This window comes from Pongo abelii, chromosome 13 (genome assembly GCF_028885655.2).
Source record: "Pongo abelii isolate AG06213 chromosome 13, NHGRI_mPonAbe1-v2.0_pri, whole genome shotgun sequence".
NCBI classification, from domain to species: Eukaryota; Metazoa; Chordata; class Mammalia; order Primates; family Hominidae; genus Pongo; species Pongo abelii.
In genome coordinates this window covers 53,591,007-53,613,512 of record NC_071998.2, presented here as the reverse complement: position 1 = coordinate 53,613,512, position 22,506 = coordinate 53,591,007, and the positions used below count along the sequence as shown (strand labels likewise).

Here is a 22,506-nt window from a genome sequence, read left to right as displayed (position 1 = left end):
AAATCTAACATCTGAAATGCTCTAATGAATATTTCTTTTGCACATCAGGTTAGTGCTTTAAAGGTTTTGGATTTTGGAGCATTTCGGATTTCAGATTTTCAGGTTAGGAATGCTCAGTGTGTTTATAAAAAGATTAAATACCATGACCAGGTGGGATTTATCCCAGGAAATACAAGGTTAGTGTAACTTCCAAAAATCAATCAATGTAATATACCACATTAATAGAATAAATGACCAAAACCACATGATCATCCCAAGAGACACAGAAAAAGTATTGATAAAATCCAGCATCCCATCATTATAAAAAAATTCAACACAATAGGAATGGCAAGGAACTTCCTCAGTTTGTTAAAGGGCATCTATAAAAAATCCAAAAGTAATGTCATACTTAATGGTGAAAGACTGAATGCCTTCTCCCTATGATCAGGAATGAGATGAGGATAGCTACTTTTACCACTTTGATTTAATACTATACTGTAGATTCAGGGTAGGGAAATTAGGCAAGAAAAAGAAATAAAAGGCATTTATATTGGAAAATAAGAAGTAAAACTGTAGTCATCCCGCTGTATCCATGGGTTTCACATCCATGGATTAAACCAACTGCAGATTGAAAATACTTGGAAAAAAAGTTGTGCTTGTACTGAACATGTACAGACTTTTTCTTGTCATTATTCCCTAAAGAATATAGTATAACAATTATTTACATAACATTTACATTGTATTAGGTATTATAAATAGTCTAGAGATTTTAAAGTATACTGAAGGATATGCACAGGTTATATGCAAATACTATGCCATTGTATATCAGGAACATGAGTATTTGCAGATTTTGGTATGTGTGGGAGGTTCTGGAACTAGTACTGCATAGATACCAAAGGATGATTGTGTATTCACAGATTACATGATCTTGCATATTAAAAATCCTAAGGAATTAATAAAAAAACTATTAGAACTAATAAATGAACTCAGGTCAGTTGCAGAATAGAAGATCAATATATAAAAATCAGTTGTATTTCTATACACAAAGAACAATCCAAAAATGAAATTAAAAAAATTTCATTAACAATAGCATAATAAATTTTTAGGAATAAACTTAATGAAAGAAGTGTAAAATGTATACATTGAGAAATATAAAACATCATTGAAAGAAATTAAGGAAACACCTAAATAAATGGGAAGATATCTCATAGAGGGCTTCATATTTTTAAGATGGCAATACTCCTTAATTGATCTGTATGTTCAATGCACTTCCTACTGAAATCCTAAATGTCTTTATTGCAGAAATTGACAGATTAATCATAAATTTATATAAAAAGCAAAGGGACTTAGCATAGCTAAAACAATCTTGAAAAAGAACAAAGTTTAAAGACTTACACTTCCTAATTACAAAATTTATTACAAAACGACTGTAATCAAGACAATGTGATACTAAAGGATGAATATACAGATTAATGGAAAGGAATTGACAGTCTCAATATAATTTCTCACATTGATGGTAATTGATTTTTGATCAGGGTGCCAAGACAATTCATGGGCAAAGAATAGTCTTTTTAACTAACAGTGCTGGGACAACTGGATAGCCACATGTAAACTAATGAAGTAAGACAATCTAGTTCACACTATATACACAAAAAAATAGCTTAAAGTGGATCATAGGCCTATATATGAGAGCTATACTTATTAAAACTCCAAGAAGAAACACGGAAGTCTTTGTGTACTTAGATTAGGCAGTGGTTTCTTAGATATGACACCAAAAGCTCAAGTGACAAAAGAAAAATAGTTAAGTTAGGCTTTATCAAAGTTAAAAACATCTGTGTGTCAAAGGACACTATCAAAAATGCGAAAAGACCACCCACAAATGGGTTCCACAAAATGGAAGAAAATGTTTGGGAATCATATATCTGATAACTGTCTTATCTCCAGAATATAAAAGAATTCTTACAGCTCAACAATACAATGGCAACTTAATTTAAGAAGTAGGCAAGGGACTTGAATAGACATTTTTCCAAATAAGATATACAAATGGCCAATAAGCATGTAAAAAGATGCCCAACAGGTGGGCCCCTGAGCGGGCGCCCGGGAGCGTGGTGTGCCAGGCGCCTTCCGCCCTTAACATGCGGAGGCTGGCCCACGCGGCGCCAGAGCTGGAGCGGGGCCCGAGTGGGGCGCCAGAGCCTGAGCGCCAGCGGGAGAGGGGCCGGAGCGGGGATCCGCGCTGCGCTGCTGAAGCCTGGCCGGCCGCCCAGACGCTGCCCGCAGCCTGGCCATGGCGGAGCCAAGGAGAGAATCTCTATACAAACAAATACGTGGCTATCAAATTGGAGCTGATCAAGTCCCGGACCCCGCATCTGCACCTGGGTACCGGTTCTACAAGCAGCTCAGCGCCATAGAGGGCGTCCCTCAGGTCTACTACCTACTACAGCCTGGAGGACCTGTTCGACCTTCACGCCCGAGACGGTGCTCCTGATCGCCATCCGGCTGATCATGCGCATGGATTATGTGCACACCAAGAACCTCATTTACCAGGACGTGAAGCCCGAGAACTTCCTGGTGGGGCGCCCGGGGACCAAGCGGCAGCACGCCATCCACATCATCGACGTCGGGCTGGCCAAGGGGTATATTGGCCCTGAGACCAAGAAGCACATCCCGTGCCGCCAGCACAAGAGCTTGACAGGAACGGCGTGCTACATGAGCATCAACATGCACCTGGGCAAGGAGCAGAGCCACTGCAACAACCTGGAGGTGCTGGGCCACATGTTCATGTACTTCCTATGCAGCAGCCTCCCCTGGCAGGGGCTCAAGGCTGACACGATCATGAGCGGTACAGAAGACTGGGGACCCGTAGCGCACCACGCCCATCGAAGTGCTCTGCGAGAACTTCCCAGAGGAGATGGCTACATACCTGCACTACGTGCGGCGCCTGGACTTTGAGAAGCCCGACTGTGACTACATGCGGCGCCTGGACTTTGATAAGCCCGACTATGACTACCTGCGGAAGCTCTCCAGCTACCTCTTCGACCGAAGCGGCTTCGTGTTCGACTCTGAGTACGAGGGGCCCGGGAAGTCCTTGGCGACCCCCATCAGCACTGTCCACACCGACCTGCCCTCCCAGCCTCAGCTTCGGGACAAAGATCAGCCGCACAGCAAAAACCAGGCGCTGAACTCCACCAATGGGGAGCTGAACGTGGACAACCCCACGACCGGCCACTCCAGCGCCCCTCATGGCGCCTGCAGAGATGGAGGTGGGGGGTGAAACCAGATGCTGCTGTTTCTTCCCCCTGAATCTTCTCCGTGCGGCCCCTTGGGGCACGAGCTTGTGTGAGGCCCTTGGGGCCCACCCACAGCGGCCCAGGGCCAGACGCTGGCTGGAAGCCAGGACATAGACTGCAGGGTCTTGGCCAGCGGCCCCATCCCAGGGACGAGGGGTCACTTCCTTCACGTAACTGGCCAAAATTTCTACACCTGTGTCTAGTCCTTCCCTCCAAGAGCATTAACTATTTAAAACAAGGAATAAAGGGGGGCGGGAGGGAAGGCCCCCTCTACCCCCACCCCTACCCCTCCATTTCTTTGCTGAAGTGAGTAGTGTGATCCTGGAGGCCCCCAGGGCTGAGGCCCAGCCCCGGCCCAGCCAGCTGCCCCCGTTAGCATCATAAAGTCCAGCTTGTCTCCCTCGATCCAAAGGCCGTTTTTTCAATGGGAGGGCAGGCCTGGCCTGGAGGGGTGCTGTGGGGCCATCTTGCCCAGGCCCACCTGGGAGGGACACAGGCATTGCTGCCAGGGGTGAGGCTGTGCCCCAGGCCTCCCCAAAACTAAAGGGGAACAGAGGGGTGGGGCCGCGGCTGAAGCCAGCCCCGCAACCAAAATGCTGCACCAAAGCTCGGTCGCGGCAGGCACGGCCACTGCAGCCTTTCACAGCCTGGCCCCGGCGAGGGGCAGGTGGGCCCTGCTAGGAGGGTGCTTCTCGAGGCACCTGTTCCCGGAGGCTGTGCTCCGACCCTCAGAACCTGAGGGGGCGTGGGCCGGCTGGCGTCGCCCTGCTCGGCGCCTGGGCCCTGCTGCGTGGGGGCGCACAGGCACGTGGCTTCCTGTCTCTGTGCTCCGCCCCCTGGCAAACAGCCGCAGACAAAATGCCTTAAAGCCCCTGCCCCAGCCCCGCAGGTGTATGTGCAGGGGGGCCTGGGGGCGGCCCTGGACTGGCTGGCTGTCCCCCAGCGGGTCAGCTTGAGGCCGTGCCCAGGGCGGTGGCCGTGAGTCTGGTTTTTGCTTTACCAAGTGTACAGAAATGGCATTTACGTTTCTCTGATGCTCTTTTGAAGCCATACGACTTAGGGGCTTAAAAAAAAAAAAAAAAAGGAAAAATGAAACCCTCCAAAAAAAGATGCCCAACATCATTGGTCATTAGAGAAATACAAATCAAAACCACGATGGGATAATAGGTCTACAAGGATTGCAAAAGTCAGAAAGACAATAACAAGTGTTAGAGGATTTGGACTAATTTGAATGCAATATATTGCTGTTGGGAATGTAAAGTGGTGCTGCTACTTTGGAAAACAGTTTGGCCATTCCTCAAAAGGGTAAACATAGAGTTACCATATGACCCAGCAATTCTGCTTCTAGATATATATGCATTAGAAATGAAAACATATATCCACAAAAACTTGTACATGACTCTTCATACTAGCGTTATTCACAATAGAAAAATAATAGAAACAAACCCAAATGTCTGTCAGGTGATGAATGGATACAGAAAAAGTGGTATATTCATACAATGAAATATTAATTTGGCAATAAAAGGAAATGAAGTAATGATACATGCTCTAATGTGGATGAACCTTGAAAACATTATGCTGAGTGAAAGAAGGCAGACAGAAAGGCCACATGTTCTAAAATTAGATTGTGGTGATATTTGTACAATGCTATGAATAAACTAAAAACATTGAATTTTACACTTTAAGTGGGTGGACTTTATGGTATGTGAATTATATCTCAATAAAGGTGTTACTGAAAGACAATATAGAGTATTCTTTGTTTCTTTGAAGGACAAGTTTTTAACTTCCTTTTCTCCAAAGAAGCAATTATTTGTTTTTATACCAAATTAGCATTTTCAGATTCTCTACTGATGTTACTGGATTAAATTATGTTTTTAACTTTTTGTTAATGTTTTATTTCTACATTTTTTGTTTCCTACTATTGCTTCTATATTTTGTGCACTGAAGGAGGTAGTATATTGATTTTACACTTACATTTCTTGTACTTTCTGCCTATATTAGTGTTATCCACATATCCTTTTGTCTCAAATTTATATTTAATACTGTTAGCTGTGTTTTCTAAGTATGGGATAATACCTTTCAGTATGCTGTAGGTGACTATAGATAGTACGTTTGTATTTGAACTATTTGGAAGCTGAGCAAATGTTTTTATTATCTTGTAGATTTTACTTTCCTCGTTGGTATTGCAGTGGCAGCAACAGAGCCTATCGGCATGGAATATCTCGAGGTGCTGAAGCTCCTCTTCTTGATGACTTTGTCATGTCTTACCTCTTTGCTCAGGTATGATTATACTATCTTACTTGTGCATGTGTTAAATGATAAATATCTAGCTGTTTAATAAGTCACTTAATCAGGAAAAACTTCACATATGGGAAAATTGCAGTTCTGTCTTGCACAGCAGGTGCAGAGAAGTAACAAAATTGAGTCTTTTAGCACTAGTTTTTAATCCCATGGTTTATGGATAATAGAATCTATTTTATAAAGATTTTTTTGAATTGATCCTTTTGAATTTCTTTTTTTTGGGACTTTAGATCATTTTAAGGATTTCGCAAGGTATAGACGGAGGTTTACAACATGACTCATGTAGACATACGTGGCTAAAATATTAGTAACATTTCTTTATGATTAAAAAAAATTTTTTGGACAATTTCAGGCTTACACAGTGGACAATGAATTGTAGAGAAAGTAGGTTACATAAAAAAATTAGCTCTGATAGTTTGTTTAGCTGTTTATAGGAAGGTGACTGGATGTTGATACTTAGTCTAAGAGCTATATTCAAGTTATTTGTTCACTAATACAGTTATGTCAAATTTTTGTATTGTGTTGGTATTTCATAATGCTTTCTTCTCTATATCCTTGATTTAAACAGTAATTGATATATTTTGTCATTAAATAACTTGTTTTTATGTGCTGCTAGACTAGTAGGAATAGAAATTAAAGGAAGAAAATATATTAGTGCTCTTGGGTAAAAATAGGCACTTGGTATCCCCAAGGTATCAGGAGTTCTAAATCAGATTTGCTAATATTGTAGGAAATAAGCCCACAGATCCTCATGGTTCGCATTTCCGAGAGGAAGCCTAGTAAGGCTAGTCCAGTTTATGAACAACAAAAGGAAAAATATTTCTCTATTGGGGTATGAGACCAACAAACTTGATTTTTATTGTGGTAAGAAATATAAAAATGACCATTTTAACCATTTTAAGTGTACAGTTCAGTTGTATTAAGTACAAATACATTGTTGTACAACCATCACCACCATCCATCTCCAGAACATTTTTCATCTTCCCAAATGGAAACTTCATGCCCATTAAATAATAACTCTCTATTTCCACTCCCAATGGCCTTTTGCAGTCACCATTCTACTTTCTGACTATAAATCTTCCTTTTCTAGGTACCTCATACAAATGGAATTATACAGCATTTGTCCTTTTTTGACTGGCTTATTTCACTTAGCATAATGTCTTCCAGGTTCATCCATGTTGTAGCGTGTGCCAGAATTTCTTTCCTTTTTAAGGCTGAATAATATTCCATTGCATATGTATACTGCATTTTATTTGTTCATTCATCTGTTGATGGATACTTGGGTTGCTGCTGTGAACATGGGTAAACAAATATTTCCTTGAGTCCCTGTTTTCAGTTCTTTTCGATATATACCCAGAAGTGGAATTGCTGGATCATATGGTAAATTTATAATTTTTTTTGAGGAACTGCTACATTGTTTTCTGTAGTGGCTGCACTATTTTTCAGTCCTACCAGCAGTGCACAAGTGTTCCAATTTCTCAGCATCCTCAACAATGCTTTGCTTTGTTTGATAATAGCCATCTCTATGGGTTTGAGGTGGTATCATTGTGATTTTGATGCGTACTTCTCTAACAACCAGTGATCATGAGCATCTTTTCATATGCTTGTTGGCCATCTGTTTATCTTCTTTGCAGAGATGTTGCTTGTTGGCTATTTGTTTATCTTCTTTGCAGAGATGTTGCTTGTTGGCTATTTATCTTCTTTGCAGAGATGTCTATTCAAGTCCTTTGCCCATTTTAAAATCAGGTTGTTTGTTTGTTGTTATATTATAGAAATTATTATTCTGGATCTTAACTCCTTATAAGATACATGGTTTGTAGATAGTTTTTCCCATTCTCTAGGTTGCCTTTTCATTCTGTTGCTTGTCTTTTGATGGACAAAAGTTTTAAATTTGGCTGTATTCTAATTTATCTATTTTTTGTTTCCTATGTTTTTGGTGTCATATCCAAGAAATCATTGCCAAATCCAATGTTATGAAGATTTCCTTCTGTTTTCCTGTAAGAGTTTTATCATTTTAGCTCTTACATTTAGGCCTTGGGTCCATTTTGAGTTAATTTTTGTCTATCGTGAAGGTAAGGGCCCAACTTCTTTTGCTTGTGAATATCCAGTTTTCCTAGCACCATTTGTTGAAAGACTGTCTTTTCTCCATTGAATGGTCTTGGCACCTTTGTTGAAAATCATTTGACCACCAACCTACTTTTTTATACAGCTCCTTTATCTCTATAGCCATTATAAAAAGAGAGGGGGATGGAGAGAGGCTTCTAAGAATAGCCGTTTGAAAACAGGATATTATGAGGTTACAACTTTCTGTTGCTTTTACGGGTATATTATTTCACCTGTGCTGCAGAGCTAGTATATTTTGGGGGCAGGCTAGTTAAGTCCCATTTATAAGCCAAGTTTTCCCAAACTATTCATTCAGCTACCTTAGCCTAACATTAATACTGCAATGTCTAGTATTTTTGATCTAGAAAAATTTTGGGTGATTTCAGAATACTCAATTTTATCCTTCTAGGAAGGATTGTCTTATCTAGCATGGCAAGGTAATTCCACCATATAATTCTAAATTATGTCTAGATAGTACCACAAGCAGTTTTCTATTTTTAAATGTTTTTACTTCTCTAAATTTGTGCCCAGAAAATATGATAGTATTTAGATTACTCTAAGATTGTACTGTTATCATTTTATATTATATGCATGTTGTAGACTATATATAGCAAATTTGATCAGTGGCATTACCAGAGTGTAAGAATATCTTGACATCTTTAAATAACCAAAAAATAGATAAGCCACTGAACTGTCTTTAAAGTTCTTAAGACAGTACCTGTAGGAAGACAGATTTGGAAAAGGTAAGCAAATAAAAATCAAAAGTAAGATGGCCCTTTTAAATTCAGTTTCCTCTGGGAATTAATTGCCTTTATATCACCAAATATGGCTGCTAAGCAAATAAACTGCTGACATGTGAACAACTTTTAATTAATTCATATCTATTCAACAACAATTGGATGTTTACCTAATGTTCTTGGCATCATTTCTGATTTTGTGACTGTGACTGTTTTTTATTTCCCTGGCTACTGAAGATGTAAATTTCTTAAGTTCAAATTTTGTCAGCTACTCAAATGAGAAAAGGTTTTCTTTCTTATTTTTTTGTAGAGATGGGGGTGTTTGATGACCAGCCTGGCACTATCATAGCTCACTGCAGCCTTGAACTCCTGGGCTCAAGTGATTGTCTTGCTTCAGCCTATCAGCCTCCTGAGTAGCTAGGTACAGGTGTGTGCCACTATGCCTGGCTAATTTTTTTAGTTTTGTTTTTGTGGAGATGGGGTCTTGCTCTATTGCCCAGGCTGGTTTCAAACACCTGGCTTCAAATCATCCTCCTACCTCAGCCTCCCAAAGTGCTGGGATTACGGGTGTGAGCCACCACACCTGGCCTACTGAAATTTTTCAGTAGTTTTAATTAAATGAAATTTTTGAGGGTACATACTATAATATTTAAGGAGTATTATTTATTATGTTTTGGCATTTGAGACTCTTCCATTTGTAACTTTTCTCTAGTGAATAGTTTATTATGTTTTTAGTATTGATATCACTCATTTTTCATATATTTATTGTCTTTTGGTCATGACTTCCATAGAATTTCCACATGAGCAGAATTTGTTATCTACCAGTTCTTTTCTTTTCTTTCTTTCTTTTTTTTTTTTTTTTTTTGAGATGGAGTCTCCCACTGTTGCCTGGGCTGGAGTGCAATGGCATGATCTCGGCTCACTGCAACCTCCGCCTCCCAGGTTCAAGTGATTCTCCTGACTCAGCCTCCCTAGTAGCTGGGATTACAGGTGCCCGCCACTACGCCCAGCTAATTTTTTGTATTTTTAGTAGACATGGGATTTCACTATGTTGGCCAGGCTGGTCTCGAACTCCTGACCTTGTCATCCGCCCGCCTTGGCCTCCTAAAGTGCTGGGATTACAGGTGTGAGCCACCGCACCCAGCCCATCTACTAGTTCTATAGGGAACCAAGGCAGGCTATTAAAAAGAATCTACCAAGTCATTGATCATCTTCTACTTAAACAGTATAACTTACTTGCCTGTTCTCAAAAGTGTGGTGAAATAAGTGTTTAAAATTGAGCAAAAATCTGTCTCCTACCCTGAATTAATTTTGTATTAGCAACATTTAGGCCTTTGTTTTGGGTGATACTGATTATCTGATGGTGTGGTTCTTAATAGTTTATTTTCTTATATGAAAATATCTTCTATATTTTATTAATAGAAAAGCAAATACACTTTTATATATGTTTCTTTTAATAAAATTAGTTTAAAAAGGTTCCAGTAAAGCTTTAATTTCGTGAGACAAGTTATCACATCAAAAGAAGAGAAATACAGATGTAGAGTATAGAAGGCCCTATATTTCTCTTGTCTGGTTTAAAACCTTGATTCACATTGTTATTTTAGGTAATATGGCTCTTACCTTTTTTTCTACAAAGAAAATTGGTATTATGTTTAGAATATTTGTACTTTTGCTTTCTTTTTCTTTCTCCCATTACATGTTCAGTCTGATTTATCTGTATTCCTAAATCCTCCAGGTCAAAATCGTAGAACCTCTGTGTTTCTCTCTTCTTCATTCTTTATACAATATATAGTTAATAAAGTTATCAGCCTTTTTTCAGAATCTTTTAGTATCTTCTGTTTCCTGGATCAGATCCTTATTATTTCGTATCTGAGCCATGCACCAGCCTCTTAAAGAGCCTCCCTAAATACACTTTATTTTCTTCAAGCACTTCTATCATTGCTACTACTCTGCCAATGGAAGAGACATGATGAAAACAGATCTCCATAGTTTCTAGGATCAGGTCATTCAAGGGTACCTGCAGTCTGACCCCAACTTACTTTTCTAAGTTTTAATCCACATTATTTCTTCACATAAACTTCAGGCCCTAATCAAATTAGCTTATGCATCTGATCATATCTTGTGCTTTTTTGTGTGTGTGATTCCTTCTATTTCTTTACCCTGTTTTGTGTCCATCATACATTTCTTTATTTTTAAACACACTGTGAAGTTTCAAATCTTCCATGAAACCCTCCTTGATTACTCCAGCTGAATATAATCTTAACTTTCTCCAAGTTCCTGAAGGAGCTTTTGTGTGGTGCTTCCTATATCATGTCTGGTGTTATAATTATTTGCTTCTGTTTTGCTTCTAAGCTAAATTTTGGTCCCCTTGATGACTGAGACCACATCTTATACAGTCGTGTGTCACTTACTTATGGGGATATATTCTGAGAAATATGTCGTTAGGCAATTTTATTGTTCTGTGAATATCATGTATTGTACTTATACAAACCTACATGTTATAGCCTAGTATATGCCTAGTCTGTATTGTATAGCCTATTATTGCTCTAGGCTACAAACTTATATAGCATGTTGCTGTACTGAATATTGTAGGCAATTATAACACAATGGTAAGTATTTGTGTAGTTAAACATATCTAAACATAAAAAAGATACAGTAAAAATGCAGTATTACAATCTTATGGAACCATCGTTATATATGTGGTCTGCCATTGACTGAAACATTGTTATGGGGCACATGGCTATTTCTTTGTATCCAACACCACTTGTAGTATGATACTTCCAACATAATTGGAGTTCAGTATATATTTAACTCAGTAATATCTACTTTAATTTAGGTAATTTTTATGTAGAAGATATAATTTGAAGATATATTTAATGAAATAGGTTGATGTTGTATGTACTCTGTAATTGGGAACCCAGTGTAAATCAGTTTCCATTTGCAAATGAACTTTTATTAAAACTGTATTGCAAAATGAATGAAAGTTAAAGGAGGAATTTAATTATGCCATTTACTTATTTATTAATTATTTTAGAGACTGGGCCTTGGTCTGTTACCCAGACTGGGGTGCAGTGGTGTGATCATAGCTCAAGAGATCCTCCTACCTCAGCCCCCCAAGTAGCTGGGACTGCAGGTGTGTGCCACCATGCCTGGCTAATTTTTAAATTTTTTGTAGAGATGCGATCTTGCCATGTTGCCCAGGCTGGTCTCAAACTCCTGGGCTCAAGTGATCTTCATGCCTTGGCCTCCCAAAGTTCTGGGATTACAGGCATGAGCCACTGAGCCCGGCCAATTTGTATCTTGTAAATGCATATGTTCTGAAAATTATGATTAAAATATAATCATAGATTAAAACATGATAATGAAACTTACGATGAGATATTTCCTTCTAAATTTTTGGTTTTAGTGGCGGCATGATTTTGTGCATGGATGGATAAAAGTACCTGTGACTCATGAAACACAGGAAGAATGTCTTGGGATGGCAGTGTTAGATATGATGAGAATAGCCAAAGAAAACGATCAAACCCCACTGGCCATTTATAACTCTATCAGGTAATTTTCTTTTGCAAATCCTTACACATAAGTGTGAGTAGAGATTTTATATAATTCATATATATTTTCTGTGTTTACCCATGCCTTTTGATTTTGTAATACTAGTTAAGTACCCCTTGTCTAAAATGCTTGGAATCAGAAATGTTTCAGATTTTGGATATTTCCAGATTTTGGAATATTGGCGTTGAACTTACCAGTTGAGCACCCCTAATCCAAAATGCTCTAATGAGCATTTCCTTTGAACATCATGTTGACATTCAAAAAGTTCTGGATTTTGGAACATTTCGTATTTCAGATATTTGCAAGAGGGATAGTCAACCTGTAATAAAAAATCATATGGGTAAGTTTTATATCTTGGGAGTAAAACACACTTTGTAAGGTGAAATTATTGAAAGAGTTGTACTACAGGAAATATCATAGGTATTAAATATCTATTATTTGATTTCATTTATTCTGAGAAGGCTAGGTAAGTTCAGAGGAATAGAAGAAACACCTGGAGGCATACTTTTTGATAGTAGATCCTCCAGTTGGCTATATAAATGACCTGAATAAGTATTTCCCAAATGGTGGTGTATATTTTATTTGCATTAGAATCATGTGGGGGAGCCTGTTAAAATCAAAGATTTCTGGGTCCTAATCCAAGAGATTTGGATTCAGTAAATCCGAGTTGAAGCCCACAAATATGAATTTTTACAGATGCTCTAGGGTATTCTTATACAAATGGTCCAAACTCTGCATTCTTCAAATTATTCTTCTGCATATTGAACTTGACAATCATGGCTAATAACAGTTTTTTGAAACACTACAGGCTATAAAACTACTTTTTAAAAAGGTATATATAAGAATGGTTTAAGTTTGAAGGCTAAATATGTATTTTATATATTACATACTTCCCAGATTAAAAATTTGAGTACATCATGAGTGTGGTTAAAGCTTCCTTTTTTGAAATTGTTCTCCCAATAACTGGCTTCAGTCATTTCTTTGCCATGTCATCAAAACAGTTTACATACCCAGTTTGCAGAGTATCAATTTCTGTATTTCTCTCTTTGGTTTTAAATATTCTTGTTTTACTTTCAGGTGTCTGTTAGGCCTTAACCCAAGGGTGTAGGCCATAGGGTATAATTTTAGGAACTCAGGAATCTAGAAGGTTCCAAAGCCCAAAGGGAAAAAAACACATTCATTCATTCAACAGCTGTTTATTGAATACTTGTTGTATACCAGGCTATAGAGGAACATAGTTGGAGGAAGAGTATTTTAGATGTCGTTACATAGAAACTGAAGGAATTCAGGGGAACACAGTTGAAGAACAGAAGCTTTGACCCATTGAAGATGAATGTTATAAATATGAAGCCATCTCTAGACTTATGCTATCATGGAGTATTTCTGCTTTGGAAACCATGATGTCATCCAAAGTCTTGGCACAATCTTTCTATGTAGATTGTAGTTTCTTCCAGTTCGAGAATCATGTCATCTATTACTCTTCTCCCTACGTTATTTAGTCTAGTATCCTAGACCTAATGACTATTTAGTAACTGTATTTATCTGATTCTTTTAACTCATGCTCTTAGCCAGGATATAAACACACATGCAAAATGCTGCATCATTTTTTTTTTACTGCTTTACTTTAAAAATAGTGTAGATATTAAACATTCATAAAAGATTCCATGATATTTTAAAAGAGTTTATTGAGATAATTTACGAATCATAAATCTCACCCATTTAAAGTATACAATTTAATATTTTGTATTATATTCACAGGGTTGTATAAAGATGACCACAATCTAATTTTAGAACATTTTCATCCTTTCTGAAAGAAACCCCATGCCCATTAGCATTCATTCCTCATCCCACTTTCCCCCAGCCTCTGGAAACCACTTATCTTTTTGTTTGCATGGATTTTCCTGTCTCAAACATTTCATATAAATAGAATCATGCAAAATGTGGTGTGGCATTTTTTTGTCTGGCTTCTTTCACTTAGTATGATGTTTCCAAGGTTCATTCATGTTGTAGAATGTATCAGTACTTCATTTCTTTTTATTGCTGAATCATATTTCATTATATAGATATACCACATTTTGCTTATTTGTTCTTCACTTGATGAAAATGTGGGCTGCTTCTGTGTTTTAGCTATTGTGACTAATGTGGCTATGAACAGTTGTATATGAGTAATTTTCTGGATGTATTTTTTTCATTTTTTCTTGTGCATATATTTAGGAGTGAAATTCCTGGAACATATGGTAACTGTTTAACTTTTTGAGGAACTGCTTAAGTTTTCAAAAGCAGCTGTGCCACATTACATTCACACTAGCAGTACATGAAGAGTTCCAACTCTTTCCGCACTTGTTTTTGTCTGTCTTTATTTTATCCATCCTAGTGGGTGGAAGTGCTGTCTCATTCTAGTTTTGATGTTCATTTCTCTAATGACTACTGATGTTTGGCATCTTTTCATGTACTTTTTGGCCATTTGTATGCCTTCTGTAGAGAAGTGTCTATTTGAATTCATTGCTCATTTTTTAATTGGGTTATTTGTCTTTTAATTATTGAGTTTAGAAAATTCTTTTTATATTCTGGATACAAGTCCCCACATATAATCATATTTATGATTTGCCATTATTTCCTCCCATTCTGTGTATTGTTATTTTACTTTCCTGAAGGTATCATTTGTAGCACAAAAGTTTTAATTTTGAAGTAGTCTAATTTGCCCGATTTTTCTTTGTGTCTTGTGCCATGTGGAAATGTGGTTTTAGCAACATGGATGTCTTTCTTGGTTTTAGCAAGAACAGTTTCTCTTGAAATAATGGAACAGAAGCCAAACTGGAATGAGTTGAGGGATAAATGGAAGGCAAGAAAATGGAAATGGCTATGTACATGCTTTCAAAAAGAGGCCAGATAGGCTGTGGCTAGAAGGAAATGTGGGATTAAGAGATTTTACATTTTAGATGGGAAGGACATTAATTTAGCAAGCCCTTTGTGTTTGTGGATTCCACATCTAATATGTCATAGAATGAGGTCCAGAAAGGTTTCATGGATTAGATGGTGCTTGAGCTGAGCCTTGTAGAATAAGTAACTAGATAGGAGATGGATGATTGGAAGAAAGATTAGCATATATTAAGGCATGGAAAATTATTTAGTGGTACTTTAGAAATAAAATGTTCCTTAGAAGCAGAGAAACAAATTACCTTCTTTAGAATATTGTACATAGAGATGAATGTACAGAAAAGTCAGAACATTTCTAAATGGAATTGTTTTGATCACAAAGGAATTATTAGGAGTTGAAGCTGGCCTAACAAAATAATATACAGAAGTATGTTTGCATAATGAAAATGGCTTCCAACAAAATGTAACTATTTCCAAAATTCAGGTAAATTTTGGAGCACAGCATCATAGGAAATATTTGTAGCACAGTTCAATATGTGCCAAAATATTATCTTATAAACCATTAACTCTGGTATATGAAATAGAGAAAAGGAATTTTTAGAGATTCTTATTAACTAGACTGAGGATTCATTTCATTAGGGGAAGAAGATTAACATCTTCTTTGTAAACATTGATGATAACTTAGAGTGTGTGGATATATTTATATCATCAAACAAAATCTTAAAGTTTTATACTGTATGGATGGGGGTTATGTCAACTTACTCCACTTGGCCACTGTGTTGTAATGCCTACTTAATCATGGAAAAAGGTGGTAACTTCTTTTTCAATTTTTAGATTTATCTTCCAATTTTTGTTTTGTTTTGTTTTTCTGTATGTGCTTTTTTATCCCTAGCTACAAGACATTCTTACCAAAATGTATTCGAGCAAAGATCCAAGACTATCATATTTTGACAAGGAAGCGAATAAGGTACAGATTTCGCAGATTTATTCAGCAATTCAGCCAATGCAAAGCCACTGCCAGAAACTTGAAACTTAAGTATCTTATAAATCTGGAAACTCTACAGTCTGCCTTCTACACAGAGAAATTTGAAGTAAAAGAACCTGGAAGTGGTCCTTCAGGTGAGGAGATTTTTGCAACCATTATAATAACTGGAAACGGTGGAATTCAGTGGTCAAGAGGGAAACATAAAGAAAGTGAGACACTGACAGAACAGGTAATCCTTAATGATATGTTCTTGTTCTTTGTTATTTTAAGTAGAATGGAAATAAAAACAAAGTAATTTTAATCATTTGCAACATGGTATTGCACTTCTTCCATTTGATAAAAGTGGAAGTTTTTAATAGTGTGAAGCTATCAAGGTCATATAATTCTTTGCCTACTATTCGTAAATAGTTTTTTCATTTAATTTTTTATGACAAAATAATTAGCAATGACTATATTATAGTTTCAGAAAGATGTCAAATTCTAAAAGTGATTTTAAAGGAGTTTTGCCTTTCACTACTAGTGATAACAGAAGGCATAATTTTAAAACTTGTTAACTAGAAAAGATTGATATTAATTGATTTTATGATAATATATACCTGCTAAATAATTAATTTATTTTAGGTTTGCATTGCAAGTTTTGAATTTGTTAATATCCGTGTTGTTCATCGATTGTTACTAGAGATTTAGTGGGATGAATTTTTAATTTTTCATCTTTGGTAGTCACATTTCCAGTTTTCTGGCAGTGGTTTCTACTATTGTTAATTGAATTGAAGAGTGCCATAGCACAGTTTAGATTCCTGGCATCATTTAATGCTCTCATTTTTAAGTCAAGCAAGATACAGCATAGTCTTAGGGTTAGATTGATAGAGGAAATCACGTTTAATGCTTATCTATTGTTATCAATACCTTTTTTATTTTAAAGAATTTGGAATGAATGTTGTCTTCTTCATAAGTCTTGTTTCAAAATGGCTTTGTAAATTCTACCTGTTTTTAATTTTACATGCTTTTAATTATAGGATTTACAGTTATATTGCGATTTTCCTAATATTATTGATGTCAGTATTAAGCAAGCAAACCAAGAGGGTTCAAATGAAAGCCGAGTTGTAACTATCCATAAGCAAGATGGTAAAAATCTGGTAAGTTTGCTTTATGATTGAATGAATAATGGTTTCATTTTATAGTTCTCAGAAATATGTATTTTAGAATCTTAGTACCAAAATTATTTTCTGGGAGGAATTTTGATTGTAGTTTTAAATATAACTCTAAACATAAATGTCAGTTCAGTAAACTTTTTGATAACATCTAGCTTTTTGTATTACTATCAACACCATCTTGCTACAGTTTCTTGTACATTACTGTACTTTTTTTACTCATTTTTATGATTAGCAAAGCACTAGTTACTTTCTCCCCCATCCCTACTCTAGATTATACTAGTTCTCTGATGTAACGCTCACCCCTGACTAAAATATTTTATCAACAGGCATGTATATGTGCCAGTTATACTGCCTAATTAAAGGAGAAAAAATAAAACAATGATGTCTGGAATTTATATAACAAAATGTAAATCAATCCCAGGTCAGCCCCACCCAAGCTATAGGACATGGTTGATTCTAAAAGATTAACGCTTTCTCTTTTTTTAAATAGCTTCAGAAATCTAATTTATTTTAATGTAAATAGGAGAAATGAATTATTCTATACTTTGCTCTTAAGTTTCTCATTTATCTGCCCTGTCTTCTTTGTAACTCAGATGCTTCTTGACCCTTCCTGGCTTAAACTAGTCTTATTAATGTTATTTGTCCATTTATCTTAAGTATTTATATGGCTTACCTGTCTGGCTGTTCCAGGGTTATATTACCAAAATTATAACTAACTTGCAACTGACTTAATTCAGCATAGTTTTCTGTTCTTAGATAAAAATATGATAGTACACCTACTGCCTAGTAGACTGTGAGCCTTTTGAAGGTAAGGATCATATTTCTGTGTGTGTTTGTACCCCCTACACCTTGCACAGTACTCAGGGCCTAGTTTAGAAAAAGCTTGATAAATATTTTGTGGATGCATAAAAGGATGATTAATAATTATCAACCTCAATGTGGATCTATAATAAATGTTTCTGGGGGAGTTTATTGATCTTACTGTGAACAAACTGTAGTAACCCAAAGAACTTCTCTATGGGACTGTATTTGGACTTGGCTTAATTTTAAGTCTGCAATACAGAGAAGTTAAGTAACTTTCCAAGGGCACAGTGTTAGTTAAGTGGTAGGGCTATTTAAACTCAAATGCATGATTTGAAAACCTAAGCTCTTAAGTGTGACAGTAACTTCTTTGCTAAGTATCCGTAAAGCTCCTTAAAAATATTATACTGACATTTTATTGGAATTGTGCAACAAATTGGGAAGAGTTGACATTTCTTTCTCATATTAAATTTTCTATTTTAGGGATACATTGTATTTCTCCTTGTACACAAGTATTATTTTATGTTTTCAGTAATTCTTGATCATTTTATTCATATTGATACATCATGTTTCTTGCTGAATTTTATTCATGATATGTTATGCTTTTTCAGTTGTTTATTAAGATTAATACTTTTTCTCTGTGTATTTTCCTACCAAATTATTTATGGATAAAGGAAAGTAATTTTTGCTTATTATTGCATTTTCCCAGTGTATTATGTGTTAGTAATGTTTTGTTTTTACTATCATTTTCCTCTTCATTCTGGCATTTATTTCTCTTTATAATTTTGGTAAAATATATATAAAATAAAATTTAGCATCTTAACCATTTTTAAGTGTACAGTTTAGTAGTGTTAAGTATATTCACTTTTGCATCCAATTTCCAGAACTCTTTTATCCTGCAAAATTGAAGTCTACACCCATTAAATAAAAACTCACCATCTCCCCCTCTTCCCAGTCCTTGCAACCACCATTCTACTTTCTTTTTTTTTTTGTTTTTGAGATGGAGTCTTGCCCTGTCGTCCAGGCTGGAGTGCAATGGCGTGATCTTGGCTCACTGCAACCTGTGCCTCCTGGGTTCAAGCAATTCTCCTGCCTCAGCCTCCCGAGTAGCTGGGATTACAGGTGCACGCCACAATGCTTGGCTAATTTTTTGTATCTTTAGTAGAGACAGGGTTTCACCACGTTGGCCAGGCTGGTCTTGAACTCTTGACCTCATGATCCGCCTACCTCAGCCTCCCAAAGTGCTGGGATTACAGGCGTGAGCCACTGTGCCCAGCCCCTCTACTTTCTTATTCTATGAATTTGACTACTCTACATACCTCAAAAGCAGGATCAAACAATACTGTCTTTTTGTGACAGGCTTATTTCAGTTAGTATAATATACTCAAGGTTCATTTGTATTACAGCATGTATCAGTTTCCTTCATTTTTAATACATGTATGTATTCTGTGTCATGTGTATACCACATTTGTTCATTCATCCATCAATGAATATTCAGGTTGGTTTTTTACTTTTTGACAACTGTGAGTAAGGCTGCTGTGAACATGGGTGTACAAATATCTCTTCAAGACTCTGCTTTCAATTCCTTTGGATATATACCTTCTATTAGTCCGTTCTCACACTGCTATAAAGATACTACCTGAGACTGGATAATTTATTTAAAAAGAGGGTTTAATTGACTCACAGTTCTGCATGGCTGGCCCAGGAAACTTAAAATCATGGCAGAAGGTGAAGGGGAAGGAAGCCATGTCTTACATGGCAGCAGAAGAGAGAGAGTGTCCGGGGGAAAGTGCCACTTTTAAACCATCAGATCTCATGAGAACTCCCTCACTATCATGAGAACAGCATGGGAGAAACCACCCCCATTATTCAGTCACCTCCCACCATGTCCCTCCCTCGACACATGGGGATTACAATTAAAGATGAGAGTTGGGTGGGGATGTGGAGCCAAACCATGTCATACCTAGAATTAGAATTGCTGGATCATATGGTAATTCTACTTGTAATTTTTTAGGGAGCCACCATGCTGTTTTCCATAGCAGCTGCACCATTTTACATCACTACCAGGAGTACATTCTCCACATGCTCATCAAAACTTGTTATTTTCTGTTTTCTGATAGTAGCCGTCTGATGGGTGTGGAGTAGTATCTCATTGTGATTTTGATTCACATTTCCCTAATGATTAGTGTTGCTGAGCATCTTTTCATATATGTGTTGCCATTTGTATATCTTCTTTGAAGAAATATATACTCAAGTCCTTTGCTCATTTTTTAATCAGGTTTTTTTTTGCTGAATTATAGAAATTATTTGTGTATTCCGGATATTAATCCCTTTTCAAATATATGATTTGCAAATATTTTCTCCCATTCCATAGATTGCTTTTCACTATGTTGCTTGTGTCCTTTGATGCACAGATGTTTTAAAGTTTTAGCTACTTCAACTTTTGTTGCCTATTTTTCTTTTTACTTTTTTGAGATATAATATGAACACAATAAAGCACACTAATCTTACGTGTATAGCTCAATGAATTTTTACATATTTGTACATCTTTGTAGCCACACCCACCTCAAAAAACAGAATACTTCTCTTACTTCTAGGTTTCCGCATGCATCTTCCCACTTATTCACCTCCACCCCTAACTTAAGATACCTATCATCTACCATCACTTAGTTTTACCTATTAATAAAGGTTGTATAAATGGAAATGATACTGTATGTATTCTTTTAAAATATAGATTCTTTTACTTAGTATAATGTTTGAAGATTCATTTATGTTGTTACATGTGTCAGTTCATTCCTTTTTATTGCTGGGTAGTATTGAATTGTTTGACTATATCTCAAATTTTAAATGTATTCTGTTGATGGACATTTGGGTTGCTTTCAGTTTGGGGCTTTTAGGGATAAATTTACCATAAACATTCTTATACATATTTTTTGGTGGACTTATGCACTCATTTTTTTGTATATATATATCCTAGAGATGGGATTATTGAGTCATAGTGATAGCTTTAGTATACTGCCAAACAATTTTTTGTAGTTCTGTCAGTTCACTCTTCTTTCAGTAATGCATGAATATTATAGTTGTCTCATAACCCCATCAAATCTTAATTTTGTCAGTCTAAAAATGTCTTAGTGTGTCTGGTGGATGTGTACTGGTAGCTATTGTAGTTTTTATTTTCATTGCCCTGGTGAGTAATGATGTTCAATACTTTTTCACTTACTTATTGTTCGTCTCAATATCCTTCTTATGAAGTGCCTGTGACAGTCTTTTGCACACTTTTCATTGACTTGTCCCTTTCTGATCAATTTGTAGAGTCTCTATAGATTCTAAGTCTTTTGTAGGATGTTTGTAAAACGTATATAGACATACGTCAGAGATATTGCTAGTTCAGTTCCGGACCATTGCAATAAAGCAAATATTGCAATGAAGTGAGTTGCATAAATTTTTTGGTTTCTCAGTACATATAGAAGTTATGTTTACACTATAATCAAGTCTACTAAGTGTGCAACAGCATTATGTCTTAAAAATTAATTTAAAACACTATTGCTAAAAAATCCTAATGATAATCTGAGCCTCCAGAGAGTTATAATCTTTCTGCTTGTGAGGGTATTATTTTGATGTTGATGGCTGCTGACCGATCAGTGTGGTGGTTGCTTAAGGTTGGGTTGACCGAAGCAATTTCTTAAGATAACAATGACATTTACTGCATCAATAGACTCATTTCGTTAAAGATGTCTCTGTAGCATGTGACATTGTTTGGTAACATTTTACCCACAGTAGAATTTCTTTCCAAATGAGTCAGTCCTCTCAAACCCTGCCACTGCTTTATCTACTAAACTTTATTCTAAATCCTTTGCTGTCTTTTCAACAACATTCACAGCATCTTCACCCAGGACTAGATTCCATCTCAAGAAACCATTTTATTATGCATAAGAAGCAACTTGTCTGTCCAAATTTTATCATGAGATTGTAGCAATTCAGTCACATCTTCAGCTCTATTTCTAATTCTAGTTCTCTTGCTATTTCTACCACATCCTAGTGACTTCCTCCATTGAAGTCTTGAACCCCTCAAAGTCATCCATGAGGGTTGGAATCAACTTCTTCCAAATTCCTGATACTGTTAACACTTTGACCTTCTTCCGTGAATCACTGATGTTCTTCCTGGCATCGAGAATGGTGAATCCTTTCCATAACTTTTTCTATTTACCCAGCTTCATCAGATGAATCACTATCTATGGCAGCTTAGCCTTACAAAATGTATTTCTTAGATAATAAGACTTGAAAGTTGAAATTACTCCTTGACCCATGGGCTACAGAATGGATGTTGTGTCACCAGGCCTGAAAATAACATGAATATCCTTGTACATCTCTGTCAGAGAGCTTGGGTGACCAGGTGCGTTGTTAATGAGAGTAATACTTTGAAAGCAATCTTTTTTTCTGAGCAGATCTTAACAATGGGCTTAAAATAGTCAGTAAACCATGCTATGAACAATAGATGTGCTGTCATCCAAGCCTTGTTCCATTTATAGAGCACAGGCAGAGTAGGCTTAGCATAATTCGCAGAGCCCTGGGATTTTTGGAATGGTAAATGAGCACTGGTTTGAATTTCAAGTCACCAATGGCATTGGCCCTTAGCAAGAAGGTCAGCCTATCCTTTGAAGCTTTGAAGGCAAGCACTGACTTCTCCTCTCTAGCTGTGGAAGTCCTAGATGGCATGTTCTTCCAAC

General features: G+C 36.8%; 1 protein-coding gene and 1 pseudogene across 5 annotated transcripts in view; both read left to right on the top strand.

Annotated features, from left to right (window-relative positions):
* JAK2 (Janus kinase 2) overlaps positions 1-22,506 on the top strand; it is a 143,938-nt gene that overhangs the window by 54,509 nt on the left and 66,923 nt on the right. For all 5 annotated transcript variants that reach the window (NM_001132128.1, XM_054519394.2, XM_054519396.2 and 2 more), the window contains 4 exon segments: positions 5,432-5,549; positions 11,817-11,962; positions 15,732-16,053; positions 16,841-16,960. In NM_001132128.1, coding sequence (NP_001125600.1) covers positions 5,432-5,549; positions 11,817-11,962; positions 15,732-16,053; positions 16,841-16,960 — 706 coding nt within the window.
* On the top strand, positions 527-5,417 carry LOC129047850 (casein kinase I-like; annotated as a pseudogene).